The sequence below is a fragment of the Crinia signifera genome, chromosome 9 (assembly GCF_055691185.1).
Source record: "Crinia signifera chromosome 9, ASM5569118v1, whole genome shotgun sequence".
Lineage (NCBI taxonomy): Eukaryota > Metazoa > Chordata > Amphibia > Anura > Myobatrachidae > Crinia > Crinia signifera.
In genome coordinates, this window is record NC_139225.1 from 153,734,915 (window position 1) to 153,755,589 (window position 20,675).

The 20,675-nt window shown below is 47.6% G+C and overlaps 1 protein-coding gene across 1 annotated transcript; it reads right to left on the reverse strand.

Annotated features, from left to right (window-relative positions):
- Window positions 1-11,061: 11,061 nt before the first annotated feature.
- LOC146036770 (protocadherin-20-like) lies at window positions 11,062-20,490 on the reverse strand. The gene is made up of 2 exons (XM_083160664.1): window positions 20,327-20,490; window positions 11,062-13,696 (listed from the first exon to the last, which is right to left on the reverse strand). The coding sequence occupies exons 1-2, from the start codon at window positions 20,339-20,341 to the stop codon at window positions 11,099-11,101; spliced, it is 2,613 nt and encodes an 870-aa protein (XP_083016790.1). The 5' UTR covers window positions 20,342-20,490; the 3' UTR covers window positions 11,062-11,098.
- Between the last annotated feature and the right edge of the window lie 185 nt (window positions 20,491-20,675).

Consider the following 20,675-nt stretch of genomic DNA (forward strand, 5'->3'; position numbering starts at 1 on the left):
CAGCTGTGAGCCGCTGTCACTGCCGGTCAGATAGGTGAGGACTTGGTACACATAAGACGATGTTGGGTGTGACGGGACCCGGCAGTATAGATCGATGGTATCGGCAAGTGCATACACAGGCGTGACAAGCAGTGGTTGTGGTGGTGGGGGAGCAGAAGGTGGTTGTGGTGGTGGTGGTGGGGGAGCAGATGGCAAAACATTGTCTAGTGTGTAGGCACCTTAAGGGCCAGATGTACTAAACCTTGAAAAGTGGAGAGTGATAAACCACCAGCCAATCAGCTCCTAACTACCATGGCACAGAAAATGACAGATAGCAGCTGATTGGTTGGTGGTTTATCACTCTCCACTTTATCACTTTTCATGGTTTAGTACATCTGGCCCCAATTCCTGTTGTATTGCCCAGGCAGCACTGATGTCTGGCGACAGCGACGTACATTGTTCTTTAATATTACAAAGTAACAATGTTAGTGCAAGTGATACAGTGGGTGAAATGTAATAGGATGAGAGATTCAGAAAGTGAGAGATTTGGTAAGAAATCTCCAGTTTTTTTAAAGTGGCAATCATTGACACAGCAAAACCAGTGTGATTTTGCTGTGTCAATGATTGCCACTTTAAAAAAACTGGAGATTTCTTACCAAATCTCTCACTTTCTGAATCTCTCATCCTATTACATTTCACCCAGTATGTACATGTACAATGGATAAGAGCATGACATCAGATGTAGAGGTGACGTGAGTTATATAACTCACTCACACTCACTGGCATCACTGACAGAGGTGGGGCCCAACGCTGGGAAATAATTGGGGGAGTAACAAAGTATCATAGGTCTGATATAATAAAAAAAAAATAATCTCCACCCTCCCCCATCTCCTTTTCCCCTCTCTTTTTCACTCTCCCTGTTCCCCTCTCAGCCCCCCATCTCCCTTTCCCCTCTCTCTCTCTCCCTCAACCCTCTCCCTGTTTCCATCTCCCCTCTCCCTCCACCCTCTCCCTGTTCCCCTCTCCCCCATCTCCCTTTCCCCTCTCTCTCCACCCTCTCCCCTCTCCCTGTTTAGCTCTCCCCCATCTCCCTTTCCCCCTCTCCCTCCACCCTCTCCCTGTTCCCCTCTCCCCCAGCTCCCTTTCCCCTCTCCCTCCACCCTCTTCCTGTACCCCTTTCCCCATCTCCCTCCCCCTCCACCTGTTCCCCTTTCCCAATCTCCCCCTCATCTCTCCCCTCTCACTCCTTCACCTCCCTCTCCCTGTTCCCCACTCCTACCCCCCATCTCCATCTCCCATCTCTCTCCCTCTCTCTCCACCCTCTCCCTGTTTCCCTCTCCCCCATCTCCCTTTCCCCCCTCCCTGTTCCCCTTCCCCCCATCCCCCCTCTCTCCCCTCTCCCTCCTTCACCTCCCTCTCCCTGTTCCCCACTCCTACCTCCATCTCTATCTCCCCTCTCTCTCCCCCCTCTCCCTCCACCTGATGCTCTGTGACATTAATACCCCTGAAGGCACACTTTGTATAACAGTCTAGGGTGCAGGTCAATTGCTTTCCTAGTAGTAATGGGACATAATGAAATGATAAATGTCGTCTCCAGACCCTCTTACTGTATGTACTCTGACACGTACATTCTCTACTGATAACTTGTAGACTCTGAATTAAAGGACACATATTGCTGCTTCGCTCCCCATAACTGATGCTGCCTTGCTTACATATACCTCTATTGCTGCCCTCACCCCCTATACCTCCACTGCTCCCTCAACCCAGTATACCTCTATTGCTGCCTCATCCCCTATACCTCAATTGCTCCCTCAACTCAGTATACCTCTATTGCTGCCTCATCCCCTATACCTCAATTGCTGTCTTACCTTCATATACCTCCATTGCTACCTCACACTTATGCCTCCATTGCTTCCTCACACCTATGCCTCACACCTATACCTCCATTGCTGCCTCACACCTATACCTCCATTGCTGCCTCACACCTATACCTCCATTGCTGCCTCACACCTATATACCTCTATTGCTTCCTCACACCTATGCCTCACACCTATACCTCCATTGCTGCCTCACACCTATACCTCCATTGCTGCCTCACACCTATATACCTCTATTGCTGCCTCACACCTATGCCTTCATTGCTGCCTCACACCTACTGTATACCTCCATCGCTGCCTCACACCTATACCTCCATCGCTGCCTCACACCTATGCCTCCATCGCTGCCTCACACCTATGCCTCCATCGCTGCCTCACACCTATACCTCCATCGCTGCCTCACACCTATACCTCCATCGCTGCCTCACACCTATGCCTCCATCGCTGCCTCACACCTATGCCTCCATCGCTGCCTCACACCTATACCTCCATCGCTGCCTCACACCTATACCTCCATCGCTGCCTCACACCTATGCCTCCATCGCTGCCTCACACCTATGCCTCCATCGCTGCCTCACACCTATACCTCCATCGCTGCCTCACACCTATACCTCCATCGCTGCCTCACACCTATACCTCTATCGCTGCCTCACACCTATACCTCTATTGCTGCCTCACACCTATACCTCCATCGTTGCCTCACACCTATACCTCTATTGCTGCCTCACACCTATACCTCTATTGCTGCCTCACACCTATACCTCCATCGTTGCCTCACACCTATACCTCCATCGCTGCCTCACACCTATGCCTCCATTGCTGCCTGGTCCCCATATCTTCATTCTCTTTTTTTTTGTGTCATACTGTTCTTTGAGCTGTTCTGGTGTCAGAGGATGTGACAAGGATCCGGACCTGGATGACATTTAGTGGGGTTCACGCGCAATAAGGACAATAAATAAGAGGCCTGAAAACAAGGGGACGTGGGTTTCCAGGATGGGCGCCATCTTTAGCCATGGCGATAGTGCAAAGGGAATGGTCACATGCCAGCACCATATACATATAATACAGTACCATCAGCAGAGTGACACGGGTGTGGTATGACACACCGACAGTCGGGATTCCGACAGTCATTTCTCCGATGTCGGAATCTCGACTGCACAGGAGCGCGATGAAGCCCCTTGCGGGCTCGCTGTGCTCGCCACGCTGCGGGCGCAGCTTGCCACCTATTTCTATTGCTTTTATTCTCCCTCTATGGGGGTCATGGACCCCCGCGAGGGAGCAGTTGGGATTCCGACGTCGGAGTAATGACTGCCGGAATCCCGACTATCAGGGAGCCGTCCGGCACCCAGTGACACCTGCTCGCACAGGAGTGTATTTACTGAGCTGAGTTCTATTTCAGATGGGATGTTGCAATGGGCAACCAACCAATCAGATTCTATCTATTATCTTCTAGAAGGTGTTAAATAAACAAGTAGATTCTGATTGGTTGCCCATGGGAACATCTGAAGTAGAACCCCCGAGGTAATAATGTGATGTGTGTAATTATTACAGCTGCAGCAAGCTGCGACATATCAGTAGGGGTCAGCCAGCTCCTGTGCTGTGTGTGCAGTAATCTGTACATGACTGCAGGTGATGGAGCATGTAATGCCTTGTCACAAATCCCAATGTTTGTAACCATGGCGACCACCCACATTCCTATCATTACCATCTCCGCCACGTGCCCGCCGGGCTAAATGCAGCAATATTCAGCCGCCATCGGCCATTACCCACAGGACAAATGGGAAATGAAATAGTATTATATCATTACCCCAAAAATGAACACATCCAAGATGGTATAAACTTGTTTAATTGTAATCTATTGGCGAAATAAACGTTACTCCAGTCTGGTTTTGCTCGTGTTGTGCTGTCATTTTTCCAAAGAGACAATAAAGGCAATTGAAAAAAAAAAAAAAAAAATTACAATAATGAATTTTACAATGGTGTGAAACCTACACAAAGTGACTTTGTCATCTGTCTACTAAACCTTGGAGAGAGATAAAGTTCCAACCTGACCGTTCCTGTCATTTTTTTTTCAAACACAGCTGATTGGTGGGCACTTTATCTCTCTCCTTATTATCTCTCTCCAAGGCCTAGTAAATAGACCCCTTCATGCCCTGCATACCTCCCAACATTTCTCATCAGGAAGGCGGGACAGCTTGCTTTTTTTTGGCGTGGCTACCAAAAAGGGGGCATGGCCTATACCCACGCCACTGCCGCGAGGCCACGCCCCCATTTTCGCCTCTGCGGGCGCATGCTCAGCAGTTCTGTGAGCTGCTGGCTATGCCCCCGGCCCCTCTGGATGCAAGAATAGATAAGCCATTTACAGTCCGGCTGCAGGCTGGAAGGCAGATAGAGAATGCTGGACTCTGATTGGTGGATAGCTCCAGCCATCCACCAATCAGTATGCTTACAGCCATTTACAGTCCGGCTGCAGGCTGGAAGGCAGATAGAGAATGCTGGACTCTGATTGGTGGATAGCTCCAGCCATCCACCAATCAGTCCGATTTACAGTCCGGCTGCAGGCTGGAAGGCAGGAAGAGAATGCTAGACTCTGATTGGTGGATAGCTCCAGCCATCCACCAATCAGTCCGATTTACAGTCCGGCTGCAGGCTGGAAGGCAGGAAGAGAATACTGGACTCTGATTTTTCAGAGCGTCACGCTGTCATCAAAAACCAAGCAAACCAGGGCTTCCTACCCTCCCATTTCCCAGCACTTTAGCAAGTTTAGTAGCTCTTGCTTTGGGGCTCATCTACATTTGGCTATAAGTCATTTGAAATTACACACCAACGCTTCTAGGTGCCACATTCACAATCTATTTCACAATCTCTCCATTTATGGAACTAGACACGCCCTTTGGGTGGAGAATTACACGCCGACTCAATGGGGCGCTTTGCAAAATTCTATTGCCAACTATAATCTCCCTGAAACTAGTTTTCAAAAGTAGGCTAGTAGGCGCTGAGGAGGAAGTTGATGAGGATGATGCTGACGGGGTTTACTTAAATGAGGCACCTGGGGGGGGGAAACAGTTGTTGTCCATGGGATGAAAAAGCCCATCGTCATACCTGGGCAGAGGACCAATAAATCCACCTCTTCAGTCTGGAATTTTTTTTAGCCGAATCCGGACAACAAATGTTTTGCCATGTGTAGCTTATGTAAACAAGAAAAAAAAGGGATATGGATACCCACAAAAAAGGCGCTAATGTATGAGTGGATTGGCTAAGTGAAGCAGCAGTCTGAAAAAAAGGGGAAGTCAACCCCAATACAATGGAAAACAGAAAAAGGGGGTGGTTGACTGCGCTAGATGATATAGAGCTGAATAATTACAATAGGTGAATTGGAGAAATGCATAAACATGGTCAGGTGTGTGGTAAAAAAGATTTGACAATTTATTGTAACTTTTCACGTAAGAATAAAAATAAAGCAGAGTAAAACAACAATAAAATTAGTAAAAAATGACACTGATCCTGATAGTCACCCTCAGTTGATTAGGAACAGTTCAGTCCAATTGGATGGTCTTAAATTTTCAGAAATTGTTGTGGAGATTGGATGAGTGAGTCCACACCTGGAGATGTCGATTTTTCCTGTGGGATTGTAGCAAAGTTAGGGGCCAGTTCACTTTGGATGCCGATTTTGTAAACCGTGGTAGATGGTACCCAAAGATGGTAATATGGTACTTGGGGGAACACTGGACCTCTATGGACCCAGCCGGGCTTATTAAGGGGGTGGCGTGCCTCCAGATGAACCGAAGCCTCGGGTGGGGATATGGGTATCCCAAGTGTTCCACTCGCGAGATGAAAAAGTGGTGGGAAAATTCTCTGGGAGTAAACTTTCCCGATGGAAGGTGTGGAGTCCAATGATAAATAAAGACCGTTGGTGTCAAGTCTGAGGGGTGATCAGGTCATCCAGGGGCGCACCTACGCGTTTCGCCGCTCTCAGCAGCTTTTTCAAGGTGTAGCTTATGTAAAGCTGCAATAAGCAGGGGTAAGGATGTTGGCCACCTAGGGACATCCTCCCTTATACATCACCTGAAGACCATTCATAAATAAGTGTTTAGTTCAGCAGCCTCCTGCACCGCCGCACTGCACCTTCACTGCCGGGAGTCAGAACTATGATGGCAAAACTGCAACTGACCATCGATGGTCTATAACTATGCAATGGATGACCATCGATGTTTTTACATATCGATGGTCATTTATTTTCTCTGACTGATTAACCTGTGGGCCAATCAGAATATGGGGGGCGGGGCTTCACGGGTGTCCTGGGCGGAGCTATACTCCGTGTCCCAGGAGGAAGGAAAACAAAACTATTTGTTTAACCTTGACATCGATGGTGGGAAACCATCTGGTTCTCCCCCATCGATGGCAAACTATTTGACATCGGCCATCAACCATCAATGTTTTCTAATCATCGATGGTCGATGGCCATCCCTAGTCAGAACCATGGGCAGCAGCAGCCTCCTGCACCCCCGCACACTACCTTCACTGCCGGCAGCTGGGACCGTGGGCAGCAGCAGCATCCTGTATGGTACCGCTGCATCCCTTGCTTGAAGCTATAAAACGCCACCACAGACCGCATTGGTGCTGGCTTCCCCAAGCCGCCTTGGAGTCTGCAGCACTGTAGTTACTCCACTGGTCACCGATGTCTGACATGACTGACTCCTCTTCTATCCAGAATTCCTCTGTAGGAACCTGCAGCGATATGCCTACTGTTGCTGCTGCTGGGAGTCGGTCATCACCCCAGAGGAGAAATCGTAAGACCTCTACGTCTTTCACTAAGCAATTGACCGTCCAGCAGTCGTTTGCCATGAGGAAGAAATACGACAGCAGTCATCCTATGGCAAAGAGGATAACTGCGGCCTTGACAGCTATGTTGGTGTTAGACGTGAGTCCGGTGTCTGCCATCAGAAGAGTGGGATTTAGACGGTTGATGGAAGTATTGTGTCATCTGTACCAAACCCCATCTAGATTCCACTTCACTAGGCAGGCGATACCCGGGATGTACAGAGACGTACGAAAAAGTGTCCTCAGTGCCCTGAAAAATGTAAGTAACATTGTGTGGGCATTACATATGGGCAATTTCCATCACGTGCCATGTTTTGCCCATACTATAAATTTGGTGGTGCAGCATTTCCTCAGAAGTGACAGGAGTGTGCAGAAGATGCTTGCGGTTGCCCGCAAAATTGCTGGAAACTTTCGGCATTCTGCCATTGCCTGCCGAAGGCTGGAACGGCAGCAAAAACTCCTCAACCTGCCCTGCCATCAGCTTAAACAAGAGGTGGTGACGTGCTGGAACTCCACCCTCTAGATCCTGCAGAGGATGGAGGAGCAGCAAAAGGCCATTCCTGCACCTGACTCAAGCGCAGTGGAGGCTGATTTTGGTGATGTGCAAGGTTCTCCAGCTATTTGAACTTGCCACACGTGAAGTCAGTTCCCACACTGCCAGCTTGAGTCAGGTGATTCCCCTGATCAGGCTGTTGCAGAAGCAGCTGGAGAAAGTGAAGGAGGAGCTAAAGCGTAGCGATTCCGCAAAGCAAGTCAGTATTGTGGATGAAGACCTCCATACGCTTTGCCAGGATACAAGGGTGGTCAGTCTGTTAAAGTCAGGGGAATACATTCTGGCCACCGTGCTGGATCCTCAGTTTAAAGCGCATGTTGCATCTCTGTTTCCTGCTATCACAGGTCTACAGCGATGCAAAGACCTGCTGGTCAGGAGATTGTCATCTGAAGCGGACCATGATCTCCACCCATGACACAGCCACAGTTCCTCCTTCATTTTATCCTACACCTATGGCTTTGAGGAAACAGCTCAGATTTCCTACCTGACCTGCTTGCAGGGATGCAGGACAGGCAGGAGAGAATTTAGACAGCTGGTCTGGACTAAAGGACCTGCCAATGATTGCTGGCATGTCTACTGTCACCGCATATGATGCTGTCACCATTGAAACAATTGGTGACAGCATCCAAGTAGACATGTCAGACAGTCCGTACCTGTACTGGCAGGGAAAAAAGGAGGCTCCTGTACAAACTGGCTCTATTTTACCTGAGTTATAAAAAGAGTTTTTAGTGCAGCGGGGAACTTGGTCAATGAGCGGTGTGAGGTTGCTTCCGCAAAATGTGGAGATTAATTAATTAATTATCAATTTTTCAATTGAAGATCAGCAATTGTCTCCAGAGACTACAGAGGTGCCTGTGATTGTGGAGCCCACGGTGAACGAATTGATAAGCTGAGAGGATGAGGAAGTACACACTGAATTGGGGCGAGGAATCAGAGGATGAGGACATCTTGCCTCTGTAGAGCAGGTTTGTACAGGGACAGATGATTTCCTTCTTTTTTTTTGAGGGGCCCAAACCATCCAATAATTTCAGCCACAGTCGTGTGGCTGACCCTGGCGCTGAAATGATTGCCGCTGCAGTGCCACTCCTAGACAGGGCCGGTGCCATCACTAGGCAGCTTCAGGCATTTGCATAGGGTGCCGGCCACTGGAGGGCGATAGTTGGAAGCAGGGACCCCCCTGGATGGAGGTGAGCGGCGGTCACCCCCCCTCCCGCGCGGAGTGACTTGGTGACATCATCCTTGACCCCCCCTGGAGTGGCACGTCATGGTGGGCGCATTGCACCTCCCATGTGGAGCGACTGAGCAGTCTCCTCAGACTTAAAACTACAGCTTGAAACACAGAAATAAACCTGTCATTGTAGAGATTGGTGCGGCCAGTGATAGTGCCTGTTTAGTGCTGGTAGTGGCAGTGCCCATCTGGTGATTGCAGTGATAGTGTCCGAAAGACACTTTAACCATCATCAGGACTCAAGAACACAATAGGGATGGCCATCGACCATCGATTATTCAAAATCATCAATAGTTTATGGCCAATGTCTAATACTTTTGCCATTAATGGGGAGAACCTGATGGTTTCCGTCCATCGATGGCACAGCAAAGCCAATTTTTTTTCAAGGTGCCAGGACTCGGAGCACTGCCAAGCCCCCAACAACCATGAAGTCCTGCCCTCACGTTCTGATTGGCCCACAGGTCAGTCAGATAAAGAAAGTGGATGACCATCGGTCATCCATCACACAGTTTGTTACTATCGATGGCTGGTTGCAGCATCGCCATGGATGGCCATCCCTAGAACACATGGGTTTTGGCTCAGTCATATTGATTGTGCTGTTTTCAGAAATTGGACATAAAAACACTGCATACAGGGCCTGATTCAGGTGGACTAAGTAAGCTGCGACGCTCGCAGTTTGCCAAGTCCCAGAGCGCCCGCCCTGCCCAAAAAACTCCCCATGCCGCATCTCCTTGCAACCCTGCGTCGGGACATGTGAGGGGATGTGTTTTCATAACACATCCCCTCGCATGTCCCGACGCAGAAAAAATCATTCGATGGTCGGGGACCATCAAATGATTTCTCTTGGGCTTGCAAATATAAGTCAGTGGAGACTGACTTATTTTTGCAGGCTCCATTCAGAAGACAGAGTGGGCGGTGGACGTCACGTGGTGTCAGCGGCCCGCCCCGGCACACCGCGCCACGGCCGCATTTACATGGGAACGCCCAGCGTTTATATGGGGATGCCCATGAAGTCTCATGTTGGAGCGCCGCCACCACCCCTGTCCCCTGTCCCCCCTGTGCAAGCACCACACTGACAGTGCAGGTCGGTGAAGGTGCTCACACAGAAGCCCTACACATGCGCATAACCGATTATGCATACCTCCCAACTTTGGCAGCCCAACAGGCGGGACGCTGCTGCTGCGCGCCGCAAAATCTTCGGGGGCGTGGCCTAATTTGGGGGCATGGCCTATACCCGCAGCTCTCCCGCGAGGCCACGCCCCCATTTTGCCGCTATGGGGGCATGACCCAGAGGCTCTGTGAGCCTCTACCCATGCCCCAAGCCCCCTAGCTGCGGGAATAGACGCTGTGCGCATGCGCACAGCCTTTATTCCCCGCTGCTTAGCAGCCGACAGGGGGGACTCCCAACAGCCCCCCCTCACCGTGGGACACTGCCGGCCGTGGGAGGGACAGCGGGACAGGCCCTGATAATCGGGAATGTCCCGCTGAAATCGGGACTGTTTGGAGGTATGGATTATGTGCTTGCGCAGGGCACAAACATCGGTCCCCCGTACGAACGCGTGGGGGACTGAACAAACTAGAATCAGGGCTGTAATGTCAAGATTTTGAATAATATCACGGTAAACAAATGAAAGCTTTTCTCTGTTTTAAATCACATTTTTTTTTAAATAAACATTATTTCAGTTTTATTAGCAACAAGATACTATGTATATTTCCATACATTGCCCAATGGGAAGTGCATTATTGCACCAATGCTGCTCTTCTCTGATGTGGGAAAAAGTCACATTATAATGACATAAGTCATTATAATATAACGATGATTATACTTACAGCAAAAGCAATAAACTATAACACACAGTAGGGGAAATACGTTACAGAATTATATAGTAACATAAGCACCTTTTTATGGCATTTTACAGAGCGGTGCTTTGGTGATAGTATCACGTTGGCCATCATCAGTTTTAATCATAGTACAATACATTTGCTTTTAGGTGGTAATAAAGAAGAAGTACATTGACATCCCTTATGTTAAACTAATATAATAATATGCTAATAGACATATACAGTACGTGGTACCTTTGCCAAAAACACAAAAGAAGCTGTTACAAGTTATGTTGATTCTTAAAGTCAGACCATGGACCACATTGTCCTCAATCTGGCCTGATAGAGCCAGTGGCGGATCCAGCGGGGCATTTGTCATTTATGACAGACACCACGGTCCATTCCACAGAACCTGAAGGCCGCAACAGGATCGATGGAGCTGGTGGCCAGCAGTTCCACCATTCCCTGGCACAGGCCACAGAAAATCCCCCCCCCCCCCTGGATCCTTCACTGGCTCTGCATTCTGTAGGACGTTGGATGGATGTCGATCGCACTGACATGCAGTAAAGGAGTCTTCTGCATAATTGTAGCTGCGAATGTTAGGTAGTAAGGCCTGTGAGCCCCAGCAACTGATTTGTAAAAAAACCCATGAAAACACATTGAGAAAAGCCTTTAAATAGAAGTTTTTATGTAAATCTTATTTTAGAAAGTCAGGCCCTTACATAGGGCTAAGAATATTGTGATTTTTACAACAAATCATCTCTTAAAGAAATAAACCATTGCACGCATGTGTCTGCAGCAATATCTTGGATGGGTTCCCTATAGGGTCAAGGGTCTTTCGACAGATTTACAGTACTTCACCTCATCCCAGTCTTTTGCACAGTAATCATCAGTAAGCTGTAATGGAATTTGTACGGGACTCTTCTGTTTTTTAGATTTTCTTTGCCTCGCACACAAGAAGAGGAAGGTCCCTGTCATGCACAACACCACACAAACCGACACTATAGCAAGGGTTATTGGGGTAGTCAGAGGCCATGAGTAGGTGGCCATAGATTGCCGGTTCTGTGGACATGGACCCAGCACAATGACTTGGTTCTCCTGTGTTATGGTGGTCTTGCTCATGATCACTGATTCCAGGTAACTTCTGTTACTTATGCTATGATTGAGAAGGATGTTCACTCTTACAATAGTAGAAAGGGCTTCGGGATACCCCTGGTCACTGGCTTTGACTAAGAGTTGATAAAGACCACAGTGATGACCACTCGTACTTTCTCTCAAAGTGATATTGCCGGTGTAGGTGTCAATCATAAAGAGGTCTACGGTTGGACTCCCCTCCCCAAATTCACTATATGTTATAACTCCATTCATGCCAGCATCATAATCAACTGCATGGACTTTAGTGACGGAAGAACCCTTGGAAGTATCCGGTGGCACTAACACGTAAGAAAAGTTGGACTCCGGTAGAACTATCAAAGGGGCATTGTCATTCACGTCAAGTATAAAAACAAGAACTTTGGCTTTGGAAGACAAGGGTGGGCTTCCCTTGTCTCTGGCACCCACCCAAAGTTCATATAGAGATTCTTTTTCATAGTCGAAAGGACCCTCTGATCTTAGTATGAAATTGTGGTCAATGGAAAACAACGTGGTGGTGTTTACCAGGAACACAGAAAAGTCACCATTCAAACCAACGTCTGGATCAGTCACATTGATGATTCCAACCTCACCACGTTGGAGAAGATTCTCGGGGATATAAAATGTAAACTCCATTGAAGCAAATGTTGGTATATTGTCATTTTGATCTAAGATGTTTACAAGAACTAGGCAAGAATTATTTTTTGATGGAAAACCATTGTCTCTTGCTACTATCCACACAGAATAAACTGGTTCTTTTTCCCTGTCGAAAGGCACATTAGCTTTGAGAATTCCACTTGTTCTGTCAACCGAAAACACATCTAGATACCCATCATCCAAGTAGTAACTTATATCTCCATTAGATCCACTGTCTTCATCAGAAGCAGAAAGCTTCAGCAAAACTTCTCCAGGCATATTATTTTCTTCAATATATATTTCTACCAGATCTTTTGAGAATTTGGGGAAATTGTCATTGACGTCTTCAATATTTATTCTGAGAGTTTCCCTATACACAAATGATTGATCAACGTTGGAATGTCCCATTATGCTAATATCATACTGCTGTTTTATCTCAAAGTCCAACTCGGCGGATGTTGATAACAAGTAAGTGTTGGTAGATCCTTCAGAAGGCTTCAGCAGGAAAGGTGATGTTCCGTCTATATAAAGAGGTCGCACAATGATGTAATCAGGGTCTGTAACCTCTAAGATGGCAATGATAGTTCCAGGTAGTACATCTTCATTGATCGAGACACCACCTTCAATTTGGGAAGCGATAAATCTAAATTCCAATTTAGGCTCTTTTCTCATTTTCTCTAGGTTTACAGTAATGGAAGCCACCACTGGTGGGCAACCATGTCCGATTGCTAGCACAGTAAATTTATACTGGGTTATCTCTTCATGTAAAGTCCCAGACAATGTTATCAGCCCAGTTGCACTATCTAGATAGAAAAGTTGCTTGGTCGGTTTCGGAACGCGGTTGCTATAGAAATATTGAATGACACTATTCTCACCAATATCTTCATCCACTGCTACAAGCTGCACCACTGGTGATCCAACAGACGTGTTCCTGGGAAGATTTATAGTAATAATGTTTGAAAGGAACACCGGGCAGTTATCGTTCACATCGGTTACTTGTACGACAAGAGTAGCACTGCCAGATAATGGTGGTAATCCCCTATCCAGGGCAAGCAAAGTCATCCGGTACTCGCTCTGTGATTCACGATCCAAAGACTTGAGAACCACTAAGGACATTATTTCAGATTGGTAATCTAGAGTGAAAACATTATTTGGACTTATCAGAATATATGACAGGGCTCCATTTTCCTCGATATCGGTGTCTTTGGCTGTGATGTCAACAGGAAATTTGGTTCTAACGATTGTATCTTCAGAAATGGAAATATGATAGGTCTGCTCTGAAAAGTGAGGAGGATTGTCATTGATATCCAGAATTAAAACGTTAACTTTGGTAAACTCCGAATAGTCCTGTGATGAAATGAAGACATCTAACGTCATAGAGCAGTGGTCCAAGGTCTCAAAAGGGCATATCGATTCTCGGTCAAGTTTGTTTGATGTTGTATATAGATTCCCGCTTTGGGCATCCAGGTGGAAATAGATGGTGTGGGACAGGAGGGTGAATTTCAGTGCTGTTGGCGATATTAGACCATTCCTTAAATTTCCAATGAAGGTCCCATCTTCTTGCTCCTCATGTACATGGAATATCATTTCTGTTGTCGCTCCAGGAAGGTCCAAGAGATGAAAAGCGATTATAAGGATGGAGAAGTATTTCTGAAAAATAAAAGAGGGATACTGTATGAGAACGAGGCTCATATACAGATGGACCATCAGCAATTCAAACAAAAAAAAAGTCTTAGAGATGGAACTTTAGCTTTTCCTAACCAAATTATAGATCTATCGTGGCCTGTTATCCTTGGTTACATTATCTAAACCAGGGCTTCTCAAACTCGGTCCTCAGGACCCCACACAGTTCACGTTTTCCAGGTCACCCGGCAGGTGCACAGGTGCATTCATTACTCATTGGCACATTTTAAAAGATCCACAGGTGGAGCTAATGAATTCACTTGTGATTCTGTGAGGAGAACGACAAAACATGCACTGTGTCGGGACCGAGTTTGAGAACCTGTAATCTAAACGCTACTCCAAGAATTAAATCAAGTCGACCGAGGATAATCAGAAAATAGTGTGGACATTTTAAATTACTGTTTTTGGCTATGCAGTTGTATAGTCGACCTTCAAAATAATGATGATGTCGACATGGTCAAAATGTCAATACCTAATATGTCTACATCTGGAAAATGTTGACAAGGACAGAATTTGCATTAGCATTAGGGTTAGTTTTAGGGATTAGGGGTACATTACAACTGAATTGTTGACATTTTTGGTCTGCATGTAAAAGCAACCAGTATTTACCCTGCACAGAAGCAATATAAATGTATTTTCTGCCCCCTGCGTTGCAATATATGTGGTTATTTAGACCTGACGGCGCAGCTGCGAATTCACAGCCTGGGTTATAATTGATAGTGTGCACATGCGTAGGGTTCACAGTACACATGCGCAAGGCTGTCCTGTGATAAAGTCCTGCTACTGGCCTCATGCAAGTTGATTAACAGAAAGCCGGCGTGTGGGGGTGGTAACTGGCCATGTTCTGGGAGTGTCAGGGAAAATGCAGGCGTGCCCAGGGAAGTCATGTGACGCCAGCTCCGGCCCCAATCAGCATTTATCTATCACAGCCGCTGAGTAAATCCGAGGCTATGCACAGACTGCACACACTGGAGAGATGATTCACTGGTGTGTGGCACATCGATTCACAGGCACAGGGCAGGATTTCACTCTGGCTCTGCGGTGATTACCTGTTTGCAGGTCTGAATAATCCCCACGGTTTGTTCCAGACACAAAGTTACAGGCTTCTTTGCTTCGCTTACAGCGTTTCACAGCACTTTAGAGCTGATAATGATTATATAAAGTTTTTTAAATGTCAGGTGAAGGAAGCAGTGTTTGGTGCTACCAAGCATAACTCCTTTTGTTCCTGTGCAGTGTCCCACAGTGCCGTCTTTGTGTGTAGAGGTTACATAACTAGAAGTCATATATATATATATATATATGACAGCAGGTAGTGGACCAATGGCGCTGACAGGTGCAACTACTCCAGCCAATTTAGAAGAACTTGGTAATCAGGTTGATTTAGCAAGTCAGCACTAAATCCAATTTTTAGGACTGCAGCCTCCTCCAAACTCCCTGGACTCTGGGAGTAAGCAATAAATCTGTCAAAAAAGAGGACAGGAGGGGCGCTCCATAGTGCATAAATGACAGTTTTATTAAAATGATCATAAAACCACTTTCAAAAAAAGAGACAAACAATTGCTTGTACTATAAAAAAGAACGCTGTGGGCTGGGTACCACAAGGCTTTTGTATATACAACACGACCCGGCAAATATCCTACCAGCCGTCCGGAGCACTATCGCCAACCAGGATCACCCACTCCTGTTCTCTTTTTTGACATATATATATATATATATATATATATATATACACAGTGGCGTAACAATAGGCCCGCAGACCCCGCGGTTGCGGGGAGGCGCTGTGTAAGTTCAGGCGCCGGGGGTCTGTGGGGCTATTGTAATGCCGCTGTGCTGCGGCCGGGACCTGCAGATTTACCTGTCTGCGCAGTGGTCCTGGCTCCCCTCCTGCTCTGGCTTCTGCAGTGCTGAAATGAAAATGGACCATCAGAAAATGTCCGCCCCCATACAGCAGACAGTTCTCTTTAACTGTCTGCTGTATGGGGTGGACATTTTGTGATGGTCCATTTTCATGCCAGTAGAAGCCAGGGCAGGAGGGGAGCCAGGACCGGAGACAAAATCTGCGGGTCCTGGCCGCAGCACAGCGGAGCAGCGGAGGGTAAGGCACGGGGGCATGGGCGGTGGCGGGGGGGGCGGGTGTGTGTGTTTTTTAATATTTACTGGAGGGGGGGGGGGGGGCGCTTCTAGTGCATTGTGTCCTCCAACCCCCTAGGAACTGCACCACCAAACCTACAATTTTGTTACGAAACGCGTCAGCCAGTTTTAACCTTTGAGTGACAAGTGAAAAAATAGGTGTGAAAATTGCCAAGCAAACATTGTTAATCATTATAATGACCTGTAATGTCACCTTATATAGGAAATATACGGTAATCTTTATTTTTTTTACACATTTGTTCGCTCACCAGGTGGGTGGAGTTTACAGGCTCGCTATGCAGTCAATGTACGCTGCTTATGGAGCCACCCTGACTTGAACTTTAGTTAGGGACCCGCCATTTTTTTTAGTTTTACTAATTACTGGAACAAAAAGTCAAACTGGACTGAAGTTCCACTGGGCCCATGTGAGCCAGCTCAGCCAAGCCGCACATGAGCACATCCTGTGAGACTAGAGGCATTGTGTTGGCGTTTCAGCTCTGCGTCTGTAATGCCGCAGCAGCTGAGTGTTGCCCAGCGCATATACCTCCCAACAGTCCCGTTTTTCGCAGGACTGTCCCGTTTTTTAGGGATGGTCCCGCGTCCCGCCTGGGGCCTGCAGTGTCACTTGCCGGTGTGTGTGTGTGGGAGTCTCCCCAGCCTGAAGCGATATTCAGTGATACAGAGGGCGAAAAGGGGGCGTGTCCTGACGGCGACATCACTTGCATACATTACACCCCTTATTTGAATAGGACACACCCCCTTTCTGGCGAGGTCCCCACTTCCATGCTTCAAGAAGTTGGGAGGTATGCCCCTGTCATATTTATCCAAAATACGAAGGATTGTTGTCACATTGAAAGGCGGCCCCACAATGCTGCTGCCCAAACAGCAAAACATCAAAGAAGAGAACGCAGAAGGCTACATTTACATTTAATTGTTGTAACACTGATAGATCAGATTTCAAAGGCCAACACCTGCCATTGAACCTGATATTTTCACTGAGAACCTCAGCAAACGCTCAGGGGCGAAGGTAGAGGAATATTAAAGTCAGTTTGCTTGGAGCTGTCATAACTAGGGGTCTGATTCAGTCCTGCATGCTCGGCTGCGATTATCGGATGACCGCGCTTGCGCACGGTACACTGTGCGCATGCGTGAGCCACGTGTACGAATGGAGCAATTGAAGGCTAGCCTTCGCTGTCCTTATGCAAGGTGATTGACACCCTGCAACCATTTTGGGGCGGTACCCCAGCGTTTTCTGGGAGTGCCCTGGAAAACGCAGGCGTTCCCCGGCTGTTTCCTGGCCTCCTTCTCCCCACGGCCTTATCAACACTGATTAAGTCTAGACTGACTCAGCGTTGCGAACACAGGGGAATCCATTGGAGCGTGAGGGATTACGAGGATGGATGCGAACGCATTATACACTTTGATGGTATCCATGTCGACTATGTCAACAAAAAAAAAATCTGGAAAAACTCATGTTACCCTTTTGGCTGTTGACTTTGCCATTGTCAACCTATTGCTGGTGTCAACCTATGCCCTTTCGGCCTTCAGTGGTCGACCCAATGAATGTCAACCTAAATTGGGACCCAATATCCCATACCCAGATATACTCGAGTCTTGATACACAGGGGGGAATTTACTAAAGGAAATTTGTAAAAAAAATAGGTGTATTCGTATTGCTAGCACATCAATACGAATACGAATTGCCATATTTTCAGGATTGTAAATGTCAAAAATAAGTGTATTTCTGGATACAAATACACCTATTTTTTACAAATTTCCTTCAGTAAATTCCCCCCATAGTGTCTCCCCTTCCCTGATACACTGTATCTCCCCTCCCCTGATACACTGTGTCTCCCCTCCCCTGATACACTGTATCTCCCCTCCCCTGATACACTGTGTCTCCCCTCCCCTGATACACTGTATCTCCCCTCCCCTGATACACTGTATCTCCCCTCCCCTGATACACTGTATCTCCCCTCCCCTGATACACTGTGTCTCCCCTCCCCTGATACACTGTATCTCCCCTCCCCTGATACACTGTGTCTCCCCTCTCCTGATACACTGTGTCTCCCCTCCCCTGATACACTGTGTCTCCCCTCTCCTGATACACTGTGTCTCCCCTCCCCTGATACACCGTGTCTCCCCTCCCCTGATACACCGTGTCTCCCCTCCCCTGATACACCGTGTCTCCCCTCCCCTGATACACCGTGTCTCCCCTCCCCTGCTACACCGTATCTCCCCTCCCCTGATACACCGTGTCTCCCCTCCCCTGATACACCGTATCTCCCCTCCCCTGATACACCGTGTCTCCCCTCCCCTGATACACCGTGTCTCCCCTCCCCTGATAAACCGTGTCTCCCCTCCCCTGCTACACCGTATCTCCCCTCCCCTGATACACCGTGTCTCCCCTCCCCTGATACACCGTGTCTCCCCTCCCCTGATACACCGTGTCTCCCCTCCCCTGATACACCGTGTCTCCCCTCCCCTGATACACCGTGTCTCCCCTCCCCTGATACACCGTGTCTCCCCTCCCCTGATACACCGTATCTCCCCTCCCCTGATACACCGTGTCTCCCCTCCCCTGATACACCGTGTCTCCCCTCCCCTGATACACCGTGTCTCCCCTCCCCTGATACACCGTGTCTCCCCTCCCCTGATACACCGTGTCTCCCCTCCCCTGATACACCGTGTCTCCCCTCCCCTGATACACCGTGTCTCCCCTCCCCTGATACACCGTGTCTCCCCTCCCCTGATACACCGTGTCTCCCTTCCCCTGATACACCGTGTCTCCCCTCCCCTGATACACCGTGTCTCCCCTCCCCTGATACACCGTGTCTCCCCTCCCCTGATACACCGTGTCTCCCCTCCCCTGATACACCGTGTCTCCCCTCCCCTGATACACCGTGTCTCCCCTCCCCTGATTCACCGTGTCTCCCCTCCCCTGATACACTGTGTCTCCCCTCCCCTCCTCCTCTGTAACGCATTTCTCTCTCAGCAGAAGCATCATCTCTAATTGAACTTTATAAAAAATATTTTGTAACAACAATATCCAATATAACGGCAAATACTGGAAAGTTTTGCAAAACATTGTGGATTTGTGATAAATTGTGGAAACACAGGGGGGGAACTAAGGGAAGAGCTCATATTCCAATCATCTGCCATTATCGCTGTGGGAATGGACGCTGCAATTTTTTTTGTATTAAAGATTTGGGTTTAAAAAATAAACAATAAAAAAAAGATGGTTTAAAAATTGCCCAAAAATTTGCTTTTTAAAAAATTGTCATTAATTACTAAACCCCCCTCCCCCCCACACCTTAATATAGCATGAATTGACAATATCCTACATGGATAAAATACTATTACAAGTTAAAACGTACATTTAAACCAGGGATGGGGAACCTTTGTCCCTCCAGCGGTTGTTGAACTACACATCCCAGCATGCCCTGCTACAGTTTTACTACTTGGCCATGCTAAAACTGTTGCAGGACATGCTGGGATGTGTAGTTCAACTACAGCTGGAGGGCCAAAGGTTCCCCATCCCTGGTTTAAACAGTATTATTTATTATATCAACTGTCTCCCAACGGTAACTCAATCACAGAGACACATTACACATTTCAATGATTTATCCATAGATCATAATAATAATAATAATAATAATAATAATAATATCTTCAAGACACCCATAAAACATTTCTTGTTGGTACCTGAGAACGTCTGCATTATATAACATAAACATATCCTGCAGCGCTATATAACCAGTGCCAGAAATACCAACTCAGCATGAGCAGGATTACAAACCAAAGACTGGATTACAGCTAATGTTGTATACGCAGACCCCCCCAACAAGACCCCTTCCAATAGGTGATCCGCTCCTGGACTTCCCATTAGGTGACCCGCTCCTGGACTTCCCATTAGGTGACCCACTTCTGGACTTCCCATTAGGTGACCCGCTCCTGGACTTCCCATTAGGTGACCCGCTCCTGGACTTCCCATTAGGTGATCCGCTCCTGGACTTCCCTTGTAATTTATTATTGCCGTCAGCTCAGCTGAAACACCTTTTTCCTCAGTTAACTAACGCAAGTGACAGCAATCATAAATGACAGGAGTGGAGCAGGGTGTATCTGATGGAAGGGGTCATGTTGGGGGTCTGTGTACTATACACGCTATACCATACATACAACGGTATTATGATCAGGTCGTGTTATGAAGAGGGCGTCTAACCCTAAGGGCCAGATGTACTAAGCTTCAAAAAGTGACAAAGTGGAGAGTGATAAACTACCAGCACCTGTGCTAGAGTATTACAGAAATGTCCTTGTAAAATGTGACCATAGTTTGGCATCTGTGTTATCGCAATAGAGAATACACTCTACTCCACCAGTTATGAGCGCAGCTGCAGCAGCCTTTGCAGTGAGTCATTATAGCAGGTCTCCACAGGCCGGAAGATAAAGAATGGTGATATAAAATACCTGTAAGTAGCCCATTCCTCTGCCGTCCCGGACACACTGCTTCCTGCGGCTCAGGTAGGTTGTGTTCCTGATGTTGCTGTGCGTGCTAAACTTTCCTTACAGCTCCTTACTCACTGGGGTGGGGCCAGATCCTTCTCCTCGTCATTGTACTCTGGATTCCCAACCTTTTGTAGCCCGGAGTAAAAAGACCAAGCAGCTTCGCCTTTGTCAGGTCTGGCTAAACAAAAACATGTATTTCCAGCTGTGTAATGTGTCCGCTAAGCCATGGCCTGACAGGTGGAGGTGAGCGAGGGGAATGTGCAGGGCTGCAGAACATTCGCCTCATTACGGGTTTGGCTGCAAAGTGCAA